This window comes from Phycodurus eques, chromosome 5, assembly GCF_024500275.1.
Source record: "Phycodurus eques isolate BA_2022a chromosome 5, UOR_Pequ_1.1, whole genome shotgun sequence".
Taxonomy (NCBI): domain Eukaryota; kingdom Metazoa; phylum Chordata; class Actinopteri; order Syngnathiformes; family Syngnathidae; genus Phycodurus; species Phycodurus eques.
Genome location: NC_084529.1, coordinates 12,295,807 through 12,318,606, shown reverse-complemented (window position 1 = coordinate 12,318,606; position 22,800 = coordinate 12,295,807). Strand labels below are relative to the sequence as shown.

The following is a 22,800-nucleotide window of genomic DNA, read 5'->3' as shown; positions in this document are numbered from 1 at the left end:
CATGTATTTGAGCATGAAATATAGATAAGAAGATACTGTGATGTACATTTGTTCAATATAAAAACAGACAGCACATACTTTGACCATATTAAATGGCACTTTTGTCATACATCTGTTTAGGAAGTGTGTGGTCCTGCTAGCACTAATGAAAAATTGTGGCACCCTCCATCATTTAAATTGTCCATCCCTGGTATAACTGCTTCAGCTAAGCCACATTTGTCTACCCAAAATTACCCATGGTCTCAGTCATTCATAAAAACTCGACAACTTCAAATGTTGTGATGCGCTATCCATCCATTCATTTTCTATCTCGCTTATCCTGCTTAGTCACAAGGTGCTGTAGCCTATGCAAGTTGACTTCAGATGAAAGTTGGATTAAACCCTGGACTGGTCAACAGTCCGTTGCAAGCCACATACAGAAACAGACAATCATTCACTCTCACATAATCACCATCACTGACTGGGAACTGAACTCACGCAGGTTGCACCAAAGTAAAGCGAATGTGCCACTACAGACACCACCATCAGTGACCGTGTGATCGACTAACTGGGCTAAATAGAATAAAGAAATAAAAATGACTGAGGCAGTAAAATCACTTGTGGGAACACTCACCAGCCTCTGGACTTTTGTTAAGCTTGTTCATGAAAGTGAGCGGTTGTTGGACGATGTCCAGTATGGCCAGTAGAGTGCGGGTGAGTCGCAGAAGCTCACTGAAGCTATAGAAACCAAAGTACACCAGGTTACGAGCTAGATTCACCACCTAGAGGAGAGAAGGGCAAAATCAAACCATTCAAAACTGTACCGTAGGAAAGTACTAGAATATTGAATTTACGCCGACAGACACACTGTGAGGGGCTGTATTTTCTATAGGTGGCATGACTCATGCTTTTTACATGGTGTATGTTAAAGTTCCTTTCCTTAAAAAAAGGCTTCGATATGAATACTGTACAGTGGATCAGTACAGTGGATCAGTACATGAACAATTTGCTGGTTGAAAAATTCATACAAGAAATCAGAGATGTGACCACATTTTGAGAGTCCACTGTACATTGCATTTATTGGATCTGCTTTGCAACTTATCAGGTTTACTGTACCTCTAGAGTGAGTTCATTCTTGTCTTTTTCCCCAAAAGGAAAAGGCTGGCTGACCACATCTTTGAGGTATTCTTCAACAAACTCCATGGTGGGAGCAAACTTCCTCTTCATCTCCTCCCTCGAGGAATCTGCTGACTCATATTCAAACCTGCAGAGAAGCACAATGGTAATATGCATGTGGCAGGTCACAAAGTATGCCTGTGCCATGATGTGATCAGATGGCTAATGCTCACTCATGGATGGTGATCTTGGATGGAATCTCAGTCCACAGGCGTGCATAGCGCACAGGAACCACAGCTTCTTGTGGGTCGCGGTCCACATGCATATGTAGCATGAGGCGACAGAAGGAGGCTCGCAGGTTGTAGGGCAGGCAGTCATCAAACATGCAGCGCAAGATAAGGTCCACAGGAAGCTGAGAGGAGATCTGATTGATGGCAAGATACTGACGGTCCAGGCACATTTTAGCAAACAGGTTCAGCTGATACCTGACAACAGGAAATGAATGTGTGGTTGGAAAAAAAGCTGGTATTCTGCCGCTAAAAATTCACTTGAGTGCTTTTTTTCCATCATTTTTCCACAGGGTTAATAAAGTTTGATCACATTAGGGAAGTAACATCAATAAGGCTACCTGTAGTAAGTGATGATATCTACATCCATCTTATGGTTGCCTTTGGCATCCTGAGCCAGATGGCGGATAGATTTGCCATGAGGCTCCTTGTGGCTGTCGATCCAGTACAGCCAAACCTCCTCTTCTTCCCCATCCTCCTGCATCAGAGAGGACTCCAGGGGGGTCTCGGTATTAGGGATTAGTCTGGATGTGAGCGTGTGACAAAGAGTAGTTGTTACAAAAATACTCTGACATTAAGCTGCTTTATTTGTTGCAAATGCTGGCTGTAAAAGGATACACAGGGGTGGAAAGATTCTTCTATACAACCAAGAAAAATATGACATTCACAAGCATGATTCAAGTAGTATACCTTATGGTGTGACTCACTTTGTCTGGATAAGGATATCTGCGTTGGCGGGGTTGAGCATAAATTTGCAAATAAGCTCCTGTGTGACAGGGATGGCGGTCTTATTGGACACACACAGATCTGAAAGATAATCCAGGAATCTAGAACAACAGAGCACATACATTTTACCAGTCGAGAAAAAAAACAGTACAGCAGAAGCCCTAAAAGTCAAATACCCTTGAGGTCATACAACTTAGAGTTTCACCAGAATTTTCTGGAAAAATTTCTCAAAAGCTGCAGACAAACCTGAAATCGGGCAAGACCTCATCATATCTTGCAAGATCTCTGCAAATCTTACAAAACTACAGCAGGTGAGCAATTGCTTTTTTTTTAAACTAGTGCGTGTTTTACTCTGAAAGTATTACACACATCTCAGTCTAGGCTGCTCAAAACAATATGACTTCTGTGACAAAGAGTCCATCCATCCATCCATCCATTTTCTGAGCCGCTTCTCCTCACTAGGGTGGTGGGCGTGCTGGAACCCATCCCAGCTATCATCGGGTAGGAGGCGGGGTACACCCTGAACTGGTTGCCAGCCAATTGCAGGGCACATACAAACAAACAACGATTTGCACTCACGTTCATACCTACGGACAATTTAGAGTTGTCAATCAACCTACCACGCATGTTATGGGATGTGGGGGGAAACCGGAGTGCCCGGAGAAAACCCACGCAGGCACGGGGAGAACATGCAAACTCCACACAGGCGGGGCCGGGGATTGAACCCCGGTCCTCAGAACTGTGAGGCAGACGCTCCAACCAGTCGTCCACCGTGTCTCCGTGACAAAGAGTCAATAACAATAATAGAAGAGCGGAATATACGCAAGAAAGTGAGTTGAGTTTCGTCTTGAAGGCAACCACCTCGACACCCTTATTGACAATTAGGGAAGCTCTCCAGCTCTTGCTCCACTTAGTCTCTTTCACAAATTAGCCATGCAAGTTGTTGTTCAGTACACGCATCTCTGTCTAGGTCGGTCAATATAATATAACATTAAATGAACACCAAAAGTTGACAATAATATACTGCAGAATGGAATTTACACAGTAAAGATAGAAGCTAAGTGTTTAGTCCTTTTTTGCGAGGTGACTTGCCAGATTCTACTTTATGCGGTGGTGAGGTGTGAATATGTATTACCTAGGTTCTCTATTACGTCTCAGAAGGCTGACAAATGTTTCAATCTCTCTGGCTGTGATGTGCTTTTCCAGCAGCTTGCGGTTGTTGTGCAGCAGAGCAGTGATGGTATCCTCAGCCAAAATCTCATATCCAATTTGAGATTGCATGATTGAGAACTTTTTTGCTATATACTCCTACATGGCAGAGTAAATATTGAATTCATTGGGGAAAAGGACAGTTTGTTTCAAAATTGGTATCAATAAAAACATGAGGGAAAAACACATTTACTGTAGCTATCAAATTACAATACCCTTATTAGCCATTGTAGTTTAAACACAGCTACAGTAAGTGGTAAATTTGCTGACTGTTTTTATCGGCCGACTTTTGCTTACATTCACATGACTAACCCTACAAAATGTCAAAATAATTTAAAAAGGCTCACTGGCAACTCCAGTACCGAAACACACATTTCAGACAAAAAGTTTCGAGACAGTCTGACAGAGCTTATACAAACTCTCAAAGCGTCCTTAGACAACCTTGAATACCTGTGTGCCTCAACTCAACAAGACCCCCATTAAGACGTGCCTGGTTTTTGCGATAGTCCTGCTGGGAGTGTCGCAGCACTCTGTAGCAGAGTCTCAGCATATACTTGAAGTGGGAATAGCGCTGGTCTCCCAAATCCTCCAACTTCAACATGGGACCATCACCCTGGTCTGTGAATGGAGCCTTCAGGATACCAAAAATCTGAGGAACAGACACCTGGATGACAATCAACTTAACAGCTACACACTTATAACTTTAATATAATAATTTTTCATGTTCTAGTCGTAGTGTAGTTTGCAGTTGTGTCTCCAATCAAAGGTTGTTTTAACATCAATGGCACTTTTCGTCCTTTTTGCATGGACAGATCAACCTGCATTGCCTGAACTGTTAAAAATTCTATTCCATCCATACACTTTCAATACTGCTTATCCTGTTCAGGGTGGCAGGGTGCTGGAGCCTATCCCAGCTAACTTCAAGCGAACAGCGGACTAAACCCTCAACTGGTCACCAGTCAGTTGCAGGGCACGCACTGCATAGAGATGGACAACCATTCAAACTCACATTCAAACCTTTACTGAGTGGGAACTGAACCCATGCTGGCTGCACCAAAGTCACGTGAATGCATTACTACATCATCAGTGTAAAAAAATGATAACCACACATACATAATGTTGAAGATTCCTTACTACCTGATCATCTTCAAACATACCTTTACCTGTAACTATTCCCAAATTCACAGCTTACTGTAAATATTTCTACATTTTCACTTCTGGTTTGAAGCCAACTCCATTTCAACGGTTATGCACCGGTACCCTTCACAATGAGAATGTTTACTTTAATGTCTTTTTCCTATTTATTGTTAAGAATAAAAGAAGAAAAAACATTTACATTGAATTCACATTTGAGTAATTGTGTCTTAAAGCAAAATGGAGAGCACTACATAGTAGAGATGCTGTTGATTCAGTCACAACTAGTTTGTGGTCCAACTGAAAAACACCGTGGCATCAACTATGGGAAGTTAAGCAAAAATAGAAAATCCTCCAGGCAGTAATATTCTGAGAATTCAGAATTCTCTGTATGCGGTAAGTCATGTGACCAGACCTGTAAAACAGGTTAGTGGATTTCCTGTATATGCTCTGCTACCCATATTAACCATGGCTTGATGACATGATGGTTCAAAGTCGAACTTGTTAAAAAGTTGTTTTCTTTATGAGTGGTGTCTTCGGACAAAAGTTAAATACATATACCGGTATATAATTTATTTATACAAATACGATATGATATGCGTACAGTTAAACACGAACGAATCCTAAACATCAGATATTGTCATCTTTGGTGGCTCTGTGGTGACATCTTGTGTTAAACAAAAGACATAGTAGACTTTTAAAGTTCGTACGGTTGCTTTGTCACGGTCTCCTGTGATAGGGTTCCATCATTTACAAACAACCTGTTTTGCCGAATGCGAAAGTTGCTTGCGCCTATACTGAATAAAGTCACTTTAACTATGTACTGTAAATCAGCATTAGAAAAATACATCACTATATGGCATTGCAGTGTTTACACCAGTGCAAACTACAACTATACTGCATCCATCCATCTATTTTCTACCGCTTATCCTGTTCAGGGTCATGGTCGAGCTGAAGCAGATCCCAGCTGACTTTAGGCGAGAGGCTGAGTACACCCTGGACTGGTTGCCACTTAATCACAGGTCCGCAATGCAAATATACTAATAAAATAATTCCTATCTGACTGAGCATTATTATATTTGCAAAGGCAAAGTCATTAATATTTGCATGTACTGTATAACAGTGTGTTTATGTTGTTGGCTGCATTCTTAAGACAACTACTGTATATTACCACACTTAACATATTAAGTATCGTGTGTGTGTGTACATACGTCTATCAATATATTTGTGCTGACCTGGGCAAGGATGTTCTGTTCTCTCATCAGTTTCTGCCTCTCTCGGTTGGGTGTAGGTGTTACTACGGACAGAACCTCCTGGCCATTATTTGGAACCACACAAACAAAGAAAACCAGGTCCTCCAGCAGCTTAGTCACGAATCTGCAAATGATTTTAAGGTACAAAAACATATAATCATTAACTCTAAAGACAAGCTTGCGACCCTACTTGACTTTACCTCCTTTCATTCTGAGCAATGTTTCCATATTGAAGCTTCCTCACGGTGGCCTCCAGGACTTTGCTGGCATCATTGGCATAGTCCAAGTCTCTGACTTCTGATAGGGGAACGGATACAATCGCAAAAGCTTCCTTATCCTCCTTAGTAGAACAGGTGCCAATCTTTTGCGACAGCCACAGGAAATGTCCATGTCATATATCTTAGATTGTTCACATTCATTGGTTGTGAGAGGGTAGATGTGGAAACCTTTAGCATGACTGGGCGCTCCTCTTCTGCATCAATGGGCACGTTGGTGCTGGTCACCCATGTGTTAGTGCACAGGTGCCTGAGCCTCACGTAAGAGTTTCTGTGAAAGGATGGAACCAGAAATGTAAACAGATGATCAATACATTGCAGAAACAACATGACAATCAAAGCTTTATTCATATTATAGTTTTTCATTTGTTCATCTTTTGAGAGGATCAAATTGTCTTTTCGCTAACTTTGACCACCGCAGAAATCACAATGCAGATTGAATTGCATTGACATAATCCTTAATAAAATTTATGAATAATAATAATAATTAGTATATGGTCTATGCAAGTACTATTCAACTGATTTTCATTTGGCCCGCGAGAGAAGCGCTGATTCAAGCAGTACGTCCTCCGCAGTGGCAGGGGGCAACAGCGAGGCATACACGTGACAATGAAACGGTTAATCTTTTACGTCCTCTTCTTCTGCACAGAGGGCTTGTGTATTCAAACTAACATCAGAATCATCTTTATTAGCTGACAGGAGACAAATTTACGGACAACTGATACACAGTTCAACTTTGTATGTACAATTTATTTATTTATTTATTTATTTATTTTACGGTGACGGCTTTCAACGTGACTTACTATGCTTGTTACCCCTCAAAGGTCAAACAACCGGGAAAAATATGTTCAAAGATTTGTTTTTAAAGACAATGGATTCAAACAAATTTTTTGTTAACACTTTGTATTTAAAATGCTGCAACTATTTTTTTTAATGCACTTTTGTGTGCATTTTAAATACTGCTGTACAACTAAATCAGCTTTGTTTAAATCACCTAGTTCAATATCTATGGGTGTACTATGACGAATGAAAGTCATGTAAAATAAAAGCATTAAAAACGTGATCACTCATGTTAAGTGAGTATAATGGGACAGCATATGTCCGACCCTTGGGCCCTTACATTTTTTTTTTTAAATGTGGCCCTTTTCATTATGTAGTTGAATAGGCCTGGTGTATAAACTACGATTGCTAAATTGCTTTTATTTGAACAAACTCACCCAGGAAACCACTTTTTTTTGTTTTCTCTTTTTTATGAAAAGTGCTTTTTTAATTATTGTACCCTGTATTATTGCTATAAACGGAGCTAATTTCCCCTCCTGAATTCAATTTAAGTATAAGTCACTCGTCAGATACTGACCTGGGCACCAGACAGTCAGCCCGCTGCAGCGTGGTGGCATCCAGCTCAAAGAGGGAGGCTATGTCATTACCATGTTTGACAGAAACCAGCGTGAAAGCAATCTTGTCTGCTGCTTGATGCTTTCTCTTGCAATATACAGAGTCAGTCTCATTCTGCAGCAACAAACATACAGACAGGAGAGATATTGGTGTAAATGTACTGTTAAGGCAATGCTTGCGTTTTGTGCACTATTATCTGCAGCTCTACAATGTATATGAGAAAGTCATGGACATTTACATGTATACATAACATCACATAACCACTGACCAGAATCTTTTCTTATTTTACTGATTACCTATTCAAAATGTGTCACAAATGATGACATTTATGGCAGTTAATTTATTTTGTTAAATTCTGAAGAAATTACCTGATTGACTCAAGCTGAATATTTCATTAGGTACAAATATAAATGCTAGATTCGGTCCTGATAAAGACAATAAAATAATGCGTTATTCTAATTGAAAGAAACTTTTCATGGAAAGGATTTTTGGATCTTTGGACAAGATGGATACTTTCCATGGGAATTAATGATAAGAAATGGGAAATTAAGTGGAAACTTGGGATGCTTGCTGTTAGGTACTGTGCAGTGGGCACTAGGTTTCCACTGGTGAAGGACAACACTCAGCTTAATCTGGTGTAAGCGAGTTAGTGTGTTCCTGGGTGTTTTAACCATTGATGCCATTCACTGAAACATCACATTACCCGGACATAAACTCAATTGAAAATCAGTGTTATAAGCAGGGGCAATTCTACATTCAGAGGTTTATGGGTGCTGGGATTCATTTCAGGGGTGCTTCAAATCGGAACCCACAGAAACGGGCTAGATGGACGGAAGCATGCACGCGCGCACACACACATTCCAATTCAAATAGGCCAGTGGTATCTGACCACCTGTAACGTTTCCTAGCTAGAAAATAAAATTAGTTAACTCCTACCTAACACCATAAACAGTGATCTACGGTCCCCCTCCACAAATATGAATGGGACTTGAGTTTGTAACGTTACTTATACTCAAATATCTAGACTGTTTAACTATTGCTCTGCTGTAGTTCGCACCCATATTCCCCTTGTTCGTGCAGTCCCTCTGCCTGTCCCCTATAGCCCTTTTCTGCCTGGCTGTGTTTTCAATAAACATCAGAATAACTAAAAAAAAATACAAATAAAACTACAAAAATAAACAAAAGGAGTATTTTAAACTCCCCTGTTGCACATCAAAACTGTTCCATCATAAAAAGCATACCGATCCACCAATCTGCATGGCCATGCAGCTGAACTTGACAGGTTAAGGGGATAAAAAAAAAAAAAGGGGGGGGGGGGGTGAATACAGAAATACGGTTCAACCAAGTACTGTGTTTTTTACACTTTTCTAGCTTGTTAGAAAAGGACACACAGGTAAAAAAATAAATAAATAAATACAAATTCTAAAGATCTCTCAAATTTAGGGATCCTTTTATTCACTTTGGGTGTGCTTCAGCACCCCACAAAACGGCGTAGGAACGCCAGATGAGCGTCTAATGGCAGGTCAACATGAATAATTTGTTCATCAAAAGCTGCTGTCCAATAGGTGTCCCTTATGCAGCCAAATAACCTACAGTACCCTGTTGAATTAATACCTCTAGGATTCTTTGTGTGAGTATATTGATTGACATGTCAGATATGTCTCATCTTCATTCACTCAAAGAACACAGGTAAATGAAGCTGTCTCCAAATCTGATCTTTTAGATTAGACGTTTTCGGAATGGCAGTTTGATAGCTTTCTTCCACGTTTTGCACAGATATCGCTACAATATGAATACTGCAGTATTAGCATGGTATAGATGTAGCAGTTAGTGTGTTAATTCCACCCACTGCTCTTTGCATGTCAATGGGAAGCTCCCAAGAGGTGCCTTCACACCTCAGCTTCCATAAACCGCGCACCTGCCCCCCCAGTCCGCTGGTGACTCACCCCAGCAGCTTAACACAGACGAGCGGAGCAGAGCAGACAGCACGTCTTCTACCCTTCCCACCCCTTTCGCAGAGCACCCCCCCTCCCACCCACCCACACACACACACACACATCCAGACATTATGTAAGGAGCCCCCTGTGTGTCTGAAATTCAGCGTAGGCATAAGAAACTGTGTGAGGGTGAGACAGTTTGTGTGTGTGCTTATTGCCTGAATACAAATGTGTGAGGTAGCTAGGGGCTTAAGAATCTAGATATAGAATAGGAGTAGGCATGCGCGTGTTGTGTGTGCATGAGCCTGTGTTTACTCAGTTGTGAGTCGAAGAGAGCTTGGAAAATTGCATAACGAGACAGGGGGGGACCTGGAGTTAAGACAAACAACTCCTCATGACTCATTCTCTTGCGGTCCCACTCATTTCATGGCGTAACATGATCTATAAACTCGACCGCCTCCTGATTAATGAATTGCTAACATTGCTTATTCGATGATAGTATGTATTGGTGCAAGGATGAGGTCACTTGGATGCCATTTAGCAGCTCAATCTCATCATTAGACAAGCTCACCTCTCCTTTAGGCTCAATTGTTTTGTCTTTGAATTCAGGGTTTTCCTGCAAAGAAAGAGAAATCTAAAATGACCTTGATGGAAGTCTTTTCGACTAATTGTCAAACCAATCACCATTAACCATCATAAAAACTATAGATGCTACCTGTATCAAAGGAAACAGTGCCACCTACAGAACATTATCATCCTTGTCAACAGGGCTTATTCACCCACACAGTATGTACAGTATCAAAAAAGTTAAACGTTAATAATCATCAAAATTACAATGAAAAATAAATGTATCTAATACGCTAATGGTCTGTGACATAACTAAGGTAATTCCTTATGTTATATTTAAAAAAAAAAAAAAAAAAAAAAAATGTAAGCATGTTATGTTGAAACTGCCTCACCTCAGCTGCGAGGTAATTGCCAGTGGCGAGGTGCTTGAAGCGAAACAAACTGTTCCACTGACCAGCCCCACCTCTGCAAGGGTCATAGTGAACAACCTGGGAAGGCGCAAAAAACAAACAAACAAACAAACAAACAAAAAAGCAGAGAAACATCATTGTTTTTCCATTGTGAATTAGATTTGTTGTGAAATTATGTTAGGCAGAAGAATTTCTTCCTGGCAAAATACAGCCTGTACAAAATGTTTGCGTTTTTAAATTCCAACTCACTCTGAATGTCAATGCTATACTCAAGACTTACTCAATCATATACAGTGAGTACACTATATATACACCTGTCATTCCGTGAACGCATTTGGTTGCTTCACTCACCCCTAAAGATGACAACATGAGGCCTCAACCATTTTAAAATGTTCGAGCAGTCCAACAGACTATGATGACAAATGCAATTATTCCAAACCATAACTACCATAAACCATCAATAATCCTGTTAAACAATCGGATCATATCGCAGAATAATAACATTTCTCTGAACATGAGATTCTCTGTCTGTCATGGCATTAGCAAGCTATAAGGGCTTTAGGTCCGGACTGCGGTAATTGTTTTTCTTTTGAGACTCTTCTCCACATTACCAATTATAAGTGATAAATACAGTAGCCCAAAAGGGAGAAAAATAAAAATCAATACTGAACTAGTGGACCATGAGAGCGACTCGATAAGATCAAGGTGCTGGCAACCTATGCCTCACTAATTGTTCCTCTGAATTCGACCCTTTGCTGGATCTGGTCTCACACTGAATGACATGGCATTTTTGGGTTTCTGACTGGTGTCAAATATAGTGTAAGCAGCTGGCGTTGTAAATAAAGGGAATTTTGGGAAATCAGTTGAAGCTGATTCCAAGGAACTTTCACAACTCCAAGGAACTTTCACAACAAGTAAAGATACAATTGAAAAGGCATTCAGAGAATCAAAATGAAAACAACAAATTAGAGCTTCTTACTGTATATGGCTACAAAAGCACTTCACTTCCAACTCAAACTCAGAGCTCGCCACATGTGTGAGTAGAATACTGAACCCTGTTTATAATAAATCCCAAAAATTTGTATTATTTCATGTTTCACCTCAACTTCCCATAGAGCCTTGGAGCTGGTGGCAGAGGTGGCAGACTGTCGCAGTGTGGTGCGGAGGAAGACATGCTGCTTTTTCTTGTAGTCGTCACAGGTCAGAAACTTCTCCTGCTCCGCGTGGAAGAGCCTAACCACATCTCCCTGGGAGGAGACATCCAAACATGGCATATCACACTATCAACCCCACAAACAGCTTCACTAAAGGATACACACAAATGGAATTAAAAGAACAAACCCCTTTCAGGATGTCTTCCTTGTAGTCACTAAACTTCATGAACAATGTGACTTTCCAGCTGGTGTTGCAGCTGACTGCGTTAACCTGCAACATAAAGCAAGGGGAATCAGTGAAACTTACAGTACAGTAAAACCTCGTTTATCACAGAAAACGCCCGCACTAAATTAAATTCGTGGTGACCAATTATTTATTGTTTTAAATATATGTATTAGTTTCATAGATGCAATTGGCGGCACAGTGAACGACTGGTTAGCACATCTGTCTCACAGTTCTGAGGACCCAGGTTCAAATCCGGATTCGCCTGTGTGGAGTTTCCATGTTCTCCCCATGACTGCGTGGGTTTCCTCCGGATACTCCGGTTTCCTCCCACATCCCAACAACATGCACGGTCAATGCCCATATATGATGCCTTGCAGAGGTGCAGGTATTTTATTCGTCCACTTGAGGTCACCATCCACACACTTTACACAAGCACGTACCTATCTGGTACAGAATGCAACCTACTTCCGCATTTGGCTAAAAGTGGCTAAGAATTTCCTCCCAGTTCAGCTGCTTTAATGGGATGAAAAGCCCATGCGGACATGGTGTGAACAGGTGATTTCCTGCCTAAAGCATTGGCCCTGTTCCTCACACGGACGGTCCTGGCAATGTAGAGAGTTAAAAGCATTATGGGAACTCAGAATTCATTGCGCTGATATTTTGAACTACATAACTGTAGTTGTAGAAAATCATGCTAAACATTGCTCTTTACTTGCATTTGTTCCTGTCCATATTGTTATGAGCGTGTGCATTAGCTAAAGTTATCCATCCATCCATTTTCTGAGACGCCTCTCCTCACTAGGGTTGCGGGCTTGCTGGAGCCCATCCCAGCTATCATCGGGCAGGAGGCGGGGTACACCCTCAACTGGTTGCCAGCCAATCGCAGGGCACATACAAACAAACAACCATTCGCACTCACAGTCACACCTACGGGAAATTTGGAGTCTCCAATTAATGCATGTTTTTGGGATGTGGGAGGAAACCGGAGTGCCCGGAGAAAACCCACGCAGGCACGGGGAGAACATGCAAACTCCACACAGGCGGGGCCGGGGATTGAACCCGAGTCCTCAGAACTGTGAGGCTGACGCTCTAACCAGTCGTCCACCGTGCCGCCCTAGCTAAAGCTAGTATTTGTTAATTTATTTCATATAACTGAGTGTGCCTTAGGTTTAGACAGTGGCTTTCTGGGTAGGTTCTTTGTTTCCTCGAGCAATTTAGTGATTTATACCAAATGTATGAGTTTAGCTTACCCAGTGAGGTATCTCTTTCTGCTAAGAATAAGAGCCCAATTGACCTTATGTGAGTCACTGCTGCCACATTAAAATCATATTAGCTAATAAAGCTAACTGTATCAGAGAAGTGCAAATAATAAACTGCACTACATTAACTTGAAAAAAAATCTGCAATGCACTGAATTCACAAAAAGTGAACCGCCATATAGCGAGGGATTACTGTACTTAAATTCATGTATTAGTGGTCCCACCTCTTTGCAGCCAGTGTTGTCTAGCAGCTCAATATTACTGGCATGAAGAGGTTGCCCTGCGTTCACTGGCATCAGCACAACCTTGTCTCCAACCACCACCTTAAAATCAAGTTTGAGAGGTTTTTTTTTTCCTCAACAGGAAATTGATTTCAAACATCCTAATCTAATGAATGCAAAAGTGTCTCCATGCAAGTGTCTGCAAACATCCGCCCCATCCCAGTTTTTGATGTGTTGTGTGCAACAGGGTGAATTGTTGACATGCTCACTGCAAATAGTATGTACGTAGAAGTACTGTATGTCTGCCCCGGTGAGTTGGGCATAAGTGTAGCATACAAGGTCTCACAGCTCATGGTCTCCAGCATTACACAATAAATTAAAAATAGTCAATGAACAGCAAATCCTTCTCCATTTACTGCACAGTATATTGTATTAAAAAAAACTTTATCCTTAGAAAAACTATTTCAAGCAGGAGGAGTGCACTAACATTTGAAAATAATTACATTCTGTGTGTGCCAATTTTTTAAAATTATGACAGTTTATCTCAATATCATCTTGACCAACTACTCTCAAGCACATTGTGCTTTTGAATGCTGTTATTTCATACACTATTTCCAATGCTGTAATGGAACATTTACAATAAAATGAAGCATAATTCGTGACAAACGGGGTAGAGGAAAGGCAAAGCCTGTCTAACCATGCTTCTTAATCTAAACCACTAGTGAGCAATGGTCATGCACAATCAAGAGCAATACCTTTAACCATAGGATGCTAAAGCCAAAGAAAAGGGACAAAATCAGAAAAGTTACTGGAATTGGACAAATGATCTAGACGATTGCAGGAGTGTCCATTTTGGTGCATTACACTATGACTGTAGAAATGACAAGTGCAAGAAGAAGGGCACCTACATTGTCTCCTTCACTGCGAAGCTTCCAGAAAGGCTGAATGTAGAACCAGGATCCCTCATTCCCAGCTGGATCCAGAGAAACCCGCATGGCATTTTTTTCCAGCAAGGCTGGGAGACGCTTGTTCACTGTCAGGTACTTGTTACTCTTGATGTGCAGGAGCTGTGAGCCAAGAATTGGGCACATTCACAGGCTGACAGTATAATAGTGGATCTTACTTTCAAGGAAAGAACAGTTAAAGCAGAACCTGCCTTATAAAATCAAAGCAACTGATTTAACTACATATGTAATGAATGAGTACTGGAGGCTATTGCAACTATAGTGACAAGCCCTGATAAACAGAATAAACACAACCAGGCTCTGGAGTGAAGGACAACCTGACAAGTGTTTGCAGACTGGCTGTACCTGGACAACATTACTGTATTTAACAACTTCTCCAAGGAGCTTCTTATTTTCAGACTCATTCTGCTTCTGCTCAAGCTCTGCGGCATGCTGGGTAGCAAAAACAGAAACATTATAAGGCATGCATATAAGATCTTTGAGCATGACAACTGATGTGGGCCGGGTAAGGTTTAACTTGTAACTTCTTGAATAAGTCTGCCTGCGTGTTGTTGTTTCCTTGTTTTCCTTGTTTCGCCTTCCAGAATTGTTTCTGGGCAGAGTACCTGTTCATGGGACACACCTTGAAGAGGCAATCTGCAGAGGAGATGAACAAAGCAGTCAGGCATGCAGGCATCATCTCCATGAGTCAAGACTTTCATAACGGCAAACGTGCATTTTAGTTGGAGGTCAGGTTTATTTACCAAGCAGAGGCCAGCTAAGTCAGTTAAATGCAACAAAACATTACTGGAGCCACAGTGACACATAAAACACTGAGTGAAGCACTTGGTTGGCCTCGACTGTGTGCGCGCATGCTCTTTGTGTGTGCCACTAATTTCACATACCTCTGAACTTTTTGGGAGGGTTTGCCAAGTCTCCCGCATCAGGCTGGACTACGCATCTGTCATCGACAAGACTGCAGAAAATACCAACAGAAATGCAATCAAGATATTGAAAAGTTATTGGTGTCCTTGTAGCTGATAATGTACACTAGCCATGATAGTGTGCACCTGGTGTTGACATATATTTGCCCTTTGTTATCAAGTGTGTGCATAGTTCTTGGTCTTCTTCGTCAAGCTGAAGCCATTGAAGGCTATTACAGTGGGCACCAGTGGGATGTTGACACAAGAGGAAACTGTGCAGTGTTGATTAGAGACAATGTTTTTTTTTTTTTTTTTTATAAAGTTAAGAATTCCATGGTTCAACATTACTAACTTACACTCACTAGGCTACAATAGTAGATGCTACTGTACTAATGAGATCTAGTACAAGAGCTGTGTCATCGGTCAAATGGGTATTAATTTCAAAATATGTTTAATGCATCATACTGAGGGCTGTTTTTTTTTTTTTTTTTTTAGTATTTTATCCTTAGTCAAGTAGAGTATAGTCCAATTTTAAAAGCGACACTCAGTCTGATTGATCTGTTGCAATTATACACCCACAATAAATATTGACCATAAAAACGTATTTTTTAATTAATACTGCTCTGATAGTCTCAGTCAAAACAGCTATACAAGATGCAGCTCTAGCAATTAGGGATGGGCATTTGACTACATTTCCTCGATCGATAATGGCGATAATAGAATGTAATAATATCTCTCTGAATGTTCTGTGCCAGTGTCATGTTGAGGAGAATCTTGCTTTTCCGACAAGTTTTGCAATAGCGCCTAGAGGTCTACGCCAATGTAGCTCAACTTGATTTTTCTTCCCTTTCTTTGAACAGCAAACAAGTTCAGACTGAATTAATAGCATCTCTGCTGGTTGTGGTCAAGCAGTCCACGATTAAATCAACAATCAATTCAATACAAATTGACTGAACTCTTAACAATCACTTAGGAGACTATTATGCCCTTCCTTACTTGTGATGGAGGTCATTACATTTCAAAGTTGTGGTCAGTGAATGGTGACAGTTTTATTGCCACATAACTACTACTACTGGCTGTACTTCCAGGCAAAAAGCATGTAATTCAATACCAATATATAATGGCTGAAATGCACAAGCAAATCCATCCATCCTGCTGTAATGCAATGCACAATTCATGTGAAGCTGGTAACTGCTTTAATAAGCCCATCCCTTTCTTTCTAATACATTCCACTGCACTTGAGCACTGTCAAGCCACAGGCTGAGTTCTATTTGCTACAAAGTCCCTATTAGTGTCAGATTGGGGAAAACAACAGTAAAAGCCAACAGGTGGCATCATGGAGTGCAAAAATGCTAAACTAGAAAGTGCCAAAAGCTCCCAAATAAGTAACTGGAATCCACAGAGAAAGGAGCTTTAGTACAGGGGAGGAGCTTTGACAATCATACTCAGTGTGTCCAGTTTGCTCTGTAACTGGGTTAACCATGAACCACAGATAAAGCAACCAGGCTGGACACACAGGAGTTGTCGGGAAAAGAAAAGCTGGAGAAGAAACAGATTACATGTGGAGGAGATTTTAAACAACAAACACAGCATGCTTCAACCTGTTGATTACACAGACCAGTAATGACATCCACACTTAGAAGTCAGTTGTAAACTTACACCGTACAGAAAAAAAGAAAAAGAAATAGTGGAACCACTAAAACAAAATGCCTTTCGGGTCATTCAATTCAGAATCGGACTGAAACATTCTGCAAAAGTCTCCATCCAAAGTTACACAAATCTTCAGCACAAAAATTGGGATCAATCAAGACGTCACACTACAGTGCACCTTATACATGAACATCAAAGGATTACCTCGGAACATATATTTAATTTCCAAAATTAAAAACAAACCTCAACAAGGTGCTTTAAAAGAAGAAGAATGTGGGAATGAAAGGCTAATATAAACCCAAAGCTCTGTGAAGTAAGCGGACACATTTTGAGCAGTGTGGTCAATTGTTGTCAAGGTTACTGCAAGTAGAGGAGTTTTTCAACATTTTAACAAGGGTTAAGTTAATTATACATTTATGTAACAGCTTAGAATGTAAAAAAAAATAAAAATTAGATGAGGGATGTGAGTTGCTGCTGTGAATCTCTGTCATTCAGTTTTTGTCAGTTTAAGACTAAGTATTGTAATGTTTGTATGTTTATCATTAACAGTGGTTGACTAGTTTTAAACTTTTACGGCAGTTACGAATGTTAAAACGCTGCTTAAGAAATTGCCTGGAAAATATTATTTTCATTTTGTTTTGTTCCTATGAGATTTTCTTTTTTCTTTTTCTTTTTTTTATTACAAAATCTGAACAAATCAGAGGGTGGCCAGGGTCCCGGACTTTCGTTCAACTGTAGAGGTTCCACCGTACGGACTTTTTCAGGCAGTTATCACAGCAGCACAGTATCACATCGCATCAAATTAGAGCACAAGATCCAAGATGAAAAGAGCTGGGATCAATCTGCATGGCCCAGGTGAACGTGTAATAACCCTGAAAGTCTTCTGGTTTCTGATTGTTTGGAATATAAAGGCGTGTAAGGGCCGAAGAGATTTCATGTTAACCTATGTAAACAAAGGCACTCCGCCCAGCTCAAGTTAAAGTGTGCTCACAAGGGCTGTGGCTCTTTGCCTCGGTGCTCTCTCAAGGTGTTAAGAGCACTTGTTGGCAATCAAATACAGGAGTTATTTTACTGCTTAGTCACACAATCACATCATGGACACTTTAATATTTACTCTTTGCTTTTGCTGCTCTTTGCAGATGCATCGACACAGGTCGTATTCAATTTCAGGTGCTTTTCTGTGAAACTCCTGATGTAAAACTTGAACAGTTTAAAGCAGAGTTCCCCAAATTAGAAATGTGGTTCCTCCTGAGGACCCAAATGATAAAGAACACAACAGTTGACAATGCTTTACAACACATTTGAAATCAAGAATAAGATCCATCCCATCCATCCTTTTTTCTGTACCGCTTTTCCTCACTAGGGTCGCGGGTGTGCTGGAGCCGATCCCAGCTATCTTCGGGCGAGAGGCTGGGTACACCCTGAACTGGTCGCCAGCCAATCGCAGGGCACATATAGACAAACATTTGCACTCACATTCACACCTACAGGCAATTTAGAGTCTTCAATTAACCTACCACACATGTTTTTGGGATGTGGGAGGAAACCAGAGTACCCGGAGAAAACCCACGAAAGATATGACAAGGAAATATGGTTTTAAAAACTGTTTCAAGGAACTAAGAGTCCCAAACCGAAAAGATCAAGATTGGGAATTAAGAGGCGTGAGGCTAGTGGGTGGGGCAGTTATTCCTCATCCAGTTGATCATGCTTGTTTTGCAGGCTGTAGCTCCCACAGACCAACCTGAAACTCTTTCAGTTCAGGGTGGACTAAGGTGTAGCCAAACATGTATTTACACTACATGTACAGCTTCTATTGCACAAGCAAACCTTGAACGGGATGTCACCAGCAATTTTAAAAATTAATCATCAGCAGGAGATAAAAATTATAGCGATAATACATCACAGGAAAGGCGCTTGATTGATGTCATCAGTCAATGAGGTAGTTTACATTGCCGTTTGTAAGTAGAAGTACACAAAAACGTCCATGATACAAAGAACCCATTCCATTTTTATATTAATCCAGACAAAGTTGATAAATCAGCATTTTTTTCACTCGTGTTAACATTACACATAAAATGTTCCATGATTTCTTATAACTGTAATGACAAAAATGCGGCATATGAAGCAGCTTTCTAATTAATGAAGGTACACAATTCGGTGTTGATCTAAACAAGGATTAGTCAGCCTGAGCAAAGGTCTACACTCTACTGAATGACATTCCCGTTTTTACCTGTGACTTCTACAAGTAAGTCATCAAGCCTCACCAAGAACTGTGTCGGAGAAAAAAAAAATAACCTTGTATTGGGGTAGTACTACAGAGTTCTGAAATACAACTTGTTAGAATTATTTCCTTAGTGTGTCTGTCTGAGTTCCTATTTCTTTGGGAGTGGGTGTGATTGGTATAGACAAATTGTATATCAGCATGAGGCCACCCAATATGTAGCTGGAAATCTGGAGCAACACCATTTAGACAGACAACATTTTGCAACACAACCTGACATTTCTTTTCAAAACGTTTAATATTATATTTGTTTGGAATGCATTTTGAAAGTTGTACTTTCCTCAGGAAGGTGAGCGCTTTCTTAAAATGTACTTATTTCGATTAGGGGTCAGCAACTTTTTTTTTTTTTAACTAAGAGATATGTCTTGGGTACTGGGTAACGCCCACCAGTTCGATACACACTTCTGCAATAACAAATCTGCTCTAAAAAGCTTTAACAGTGGGCACTGACGTGACAGCCGTGTGACGATGGTTCTATCTATCGTGCATAAAGCGAGAGGGAGCGTCATGGCTCTGAGAAATACAAAACACAAGTCTGGAAAATGCTATTTTTGGTACAGTAACAGTTTTTTTTGTCAAGCCGTTCGCCTTTGGCAAAATATTTGGAACTATCCATCCATCCCTCCATTTTCCATACCGCTTATCCTCACTAGGGTCACGAGCGTGCTGGAGCCTATCCCAGCTATCTTCGGGCGAGAGGCGGGGTACACCCTGAACTGGTCGCTAGCCAATCGCAGTATTTGGCACAAGGAAGAACACTAATTCCTCGCGGCTCATGAAAGCGACTCGCCTATGATGAGTACTGTACGTCAACAATACCACCATGGACAAGCACCCCGGTGTGGTAAGTTTGGATCAAATGTGAAACTTTCAAACATTTTGAAGCTTTTTTAAAAATAATTTATTGGCAATAACTTTGTACAGTAACTGTACCGGGTGTTTTAGGCCACGAAAAAAAAACAACTACAAAACAATAATTTCGTACTGTACAGCAATACGGGTACATATGGCCTCAAAAAAAGTGCTTCAATGTAACAGACAATCAGCTATGTCGAACGCGCCCCCCCCAATTAGTCCGTTCTATCGAGGTTCCACTGTATATTTTTTGGGGTCATTTGCAAGGCCTATTATCGATCATCGCTCACTTATCATCCTACCGCTTTCCTGAAATAACATCTAATTCCCACCGATAACTTCCCAAAGACTTATTAGCCATAATTTGTCACTGTCAAATCCTATTTGTGGTTGCAGTGCAAACACTTGACTGCACTAATCCACAATGGCTGCCGTTGTGACCAGTGCCCGGATATACGTCACATGACCGTACAAGTCAACATAGTTACTTTGAAGACAAATTATATAATAATATTCAGTTTCAACTCTTGTTTTTGCTTCCATGGCACTGCTGTACTCGCATGTAGAGTAACCACAAACATGTTTTAAGTGGTGTGCCGTCAGTATTTTTCAACATGGTGAACGCCTGCACGGTATTGATTTGTAACAGACAAGGCAGAGCAGCAAAAAGGTCAGAAATTGCTCAGAAAATGATGTATTTACCACAAATGACGCATCTTTGTTGCTCTATCTACACTAGCAACATACTGTATAGTGACATGCCGGACAACTGAATGTTCTTCCACGAGATGGAAAAAGGCACAACTGACCGGTGTCTATCCACCTGCTGCGTTCGTTTAAACGGTCCTAGATTTCACACCGAAAAAGTGCATTTGTGAGTAAATTGAGATGTGACCGTCATTATTTCATACATTATACTTAGTGAGCGCCACGGTGGACGACTGGTAAGAGCGTCAGCCTCACAGTTCTGAGGACCCGGGTTCAATCCCCGGCCCCGCCTGTGTGGAGTTTGCATGTTCTCCCCGTGCCTGCGTGGGTTTTCTCCGGGCACTCCTGTTTCCTCCCACATCCCAAAAACATGCATTAATTGGAGACTCTAAATTGCCCGTAGGCATGACTGTGAGTGCGAATGGTTGTTTGTTTCTATGTGCCCTGCGATTGGCTGGCAACCAGTTCAGGGTGTACCCCGCCTCCTGCCCGATGATAGCTGGGATAGGCTCCAGCACGCCCGCGACCCTAGTGAGGAGAAGCGGCTCAGAAAATGGATGGATGGATGGATGGATACTTAGTGACATTTTTGAGTGGTGGTCTGCTGTGAAATATTGTCTTTTGCTAAATCGTTGCCTTGGCTGAAAAACGATGGGCAAACAATGTGTTAGATTGTTAAACGAAACGCATCATGTTTAGATTTGGTATTTCTAACACTGATTGTAGGGTTTTTTTAATTTTTTTACGATTTGTATTGGGTGTACTTTTCCTGGTGGTTTATTTGGCCCACTATTTAGTCATATAAAAACAACACTGGCGTGTAAAAGTAAAATTAACTGTTCTCACACTGTATCATAAGTCTCCTGTCAGTAGTTCACTGCTTATGATCATGGTGCGATTCAAGCGGCGAATTTTGTCGAATGCGACACTTCCTCCTCAGTGGGACGCAGCCAAAAAGGAAATCAAGAAAGTTGGCTGGAAACGTTTGCACTTTTGTCTTCCTGCTTTGCATACCTGTTACATTTGCGGCGGGTGAGCGGCTGTGGTGCCACATTTACATGTTTGTGTGATTTTCTTTTTTTCTTTTTTTTTTTTTTAGCAGCGAGCGAGACACGTGAAAGTTAGTGTAGTCGAGATTGAGGAGTTTGAAAAAGAAGGGGGAACGGTCATCGAGAAGCGACGTACCCCAAAGTGCTGATGAAGCCGTTCACCGAGCCTTCCGCGTAGAGAGACACGATGTCTCCGATGTGAAGGAAGCTGGACCTGTGCTCTGACATTTCGGAGACGTGACGATCGGTTTCAAACGTGCCCTGCTTCCCCCATGTCTTTGCTTGAAGTAATCCACGGGTTACGGCGCCGCGTCTGAATCATCAACCCTCCCTCTTCATGCTCGACTTTAACAGCCAACAGGCCCACTATATAGTAGAGCAAAAGAAGTGTATATGTATTTCAAACGAGCTTCTTCAAGACGTGGCGTCTTCTGTCAGGCTTATTGAACTTCTTCCTGTATGTCAGAGAGTGGCAGAGATCTGCTTTTCACATCCACCTCAAGGGGGCGGAGACTGCTTGCAGCCTGACAAGCCTCTGAGCAAATTCCCCTCACAACAACAGGCCCTCACTTCGTCACTGCATTTCTTCCTCTTCCTATAAGTGGAATTAGCAGTTTAAAAAACAAATGCTTTTTGTCATTATGTTAAATGTCTGTACGACCCGACTGATTAGCTCTAAGAGAATTCGTAGCAGAGGTTCACTTGTTACTCCCTGCTGTAAATGTGTTATTTTCAATTTAAAAAATATGAAAACATAATTGTTTGTGTCGTATTAGTTTCAGCAGACTTTTTATTTGTGTGATTTAAATGAGGATCAGATCATATTTTATGACCAATTAGTGCAGAAACTGAAGAAATTCCAAAGGGTTCACATACATCATCACAGTTGAATCATCTATGGCAGTGCTTCTCAAAGGCTATGTTCACACTGCAGGTCAACTCCCATTTTTTGCCCAATGTGACATGTATCAGAATCATGACAATGTGAAAAGTACAATTCCATTTGTTTCTTATCCGACCCAAGCCTCTTTTATATATGGATATACTGTAGATCGGATATGGGTGGAGTATGGACGCATCCGACCTGTACATCATCAAAAGGCAACAAACGTTAGACAAAACAGACACGTGACAAAAGCAAACTGCAGACAAAGGAGCAGAAAACACTGTGGTGAGAAGAAGATGCTTTAGAACTGATAAACATAAGATAAGAAAAATGCAGCCCTATGGGGGGGCACAAGC

The 22,800-nt window shown here is 41.1% G+C and overlaps 1 protein-coding gene across 4 annotated transcripts in view; it reads right to left on the bottom strand.

Moving 5' to 3' along the window:
- Window positions 1–22,064, bottom strand: part of itpr2 (inositol 1,4,5-trisphosphate receptor, type 2) — a 90,676-nt gene extending 68,612 nt beyond the window's left edge. Inside the window, exons 1-21 of one of the 4 annotated variants that reach the window (XM_061677548.1) lie at window positions 21,695–22,064; window positions 14,998–15,068; window positions 14,631–14,749; window positions 14,459–14,545; window positions 14,057–14,215; window positions 13,152–13,250; window positions 11,630–11,713; window positions 11,389–11,535; window positions 10,271–10,366; window positions 9,883–9,945; window positions 7,337–7,488; window positions 6,151–6,250; window positions 5,905–6,065; window positions 5,687–5,828; window positions 3,808–3,966; window positions 3,244–3,416; window positions 2,090–2,209; window positions 1,724–1,906; window positions 1,329–1,580; window positions 1,096–1,243; window positions 614–761 (exon numbers count right to left, since the gene is read on the bottom strand). In XM_061677548.1, coding sequence (XP_061533532.1) covers window positions 614–761; window positions 1,096–1,243; window positions 1,329–1,580; window positions 1,724–1,906; window positions 2,090–2,209; window positions 3,244–3,416; window positions 3,808–3,966; window positions 5,687–5,828; window positions 5,905–6,065; window positions 6,151–6,250; window positions 7,337–7,488; window positions 9,883–9,945; window positions 10,271–10,366; window positions 11,389–11,535; window positions 11,630–11,713; window positions 13,152–13,250; window positions 14,057–14,215; window positions 14,459–14,545; window positions 14,631–14,749; window positions 14,998–15,068; window positions 21,695–21,786 — 2,755 coding nt within the window. In that variant the 5' untranslated portion in view covers window positions 21,787–22,064. The remainder of the gene's footprint in view (window positions 1–613; window positions 762–1,095; window positions 1,244–1,328; window positions 1,581–1,723; window positions 1,907–2,089; window positions 2,210–3,243; window positions 3,417–3,807; window positions 3,967–5,686; window positions 5,829–5,904; window positions 6,066–6,150; window positions 6,251–7,336; window positions 7,489–9,882; window positions 9,946–10,270; window positions 10,367–11,388; window positions 11,536–11,629; window positions 11,714–13,151; window positions 13,251–14,056; window positions 14,216–14,458; window positions 14,546–14,630; window positions 14,750–14,997; window positions 15,069–21,694) is intronic. The other 3 variants (XM_061677547.1, XM_061677545.1, XM_061677546.1) reach the window with 3 other exon arrangements.
- Between the last annotated feature and the right edge of the window lie 736 nt (window positions 22,065–22,800).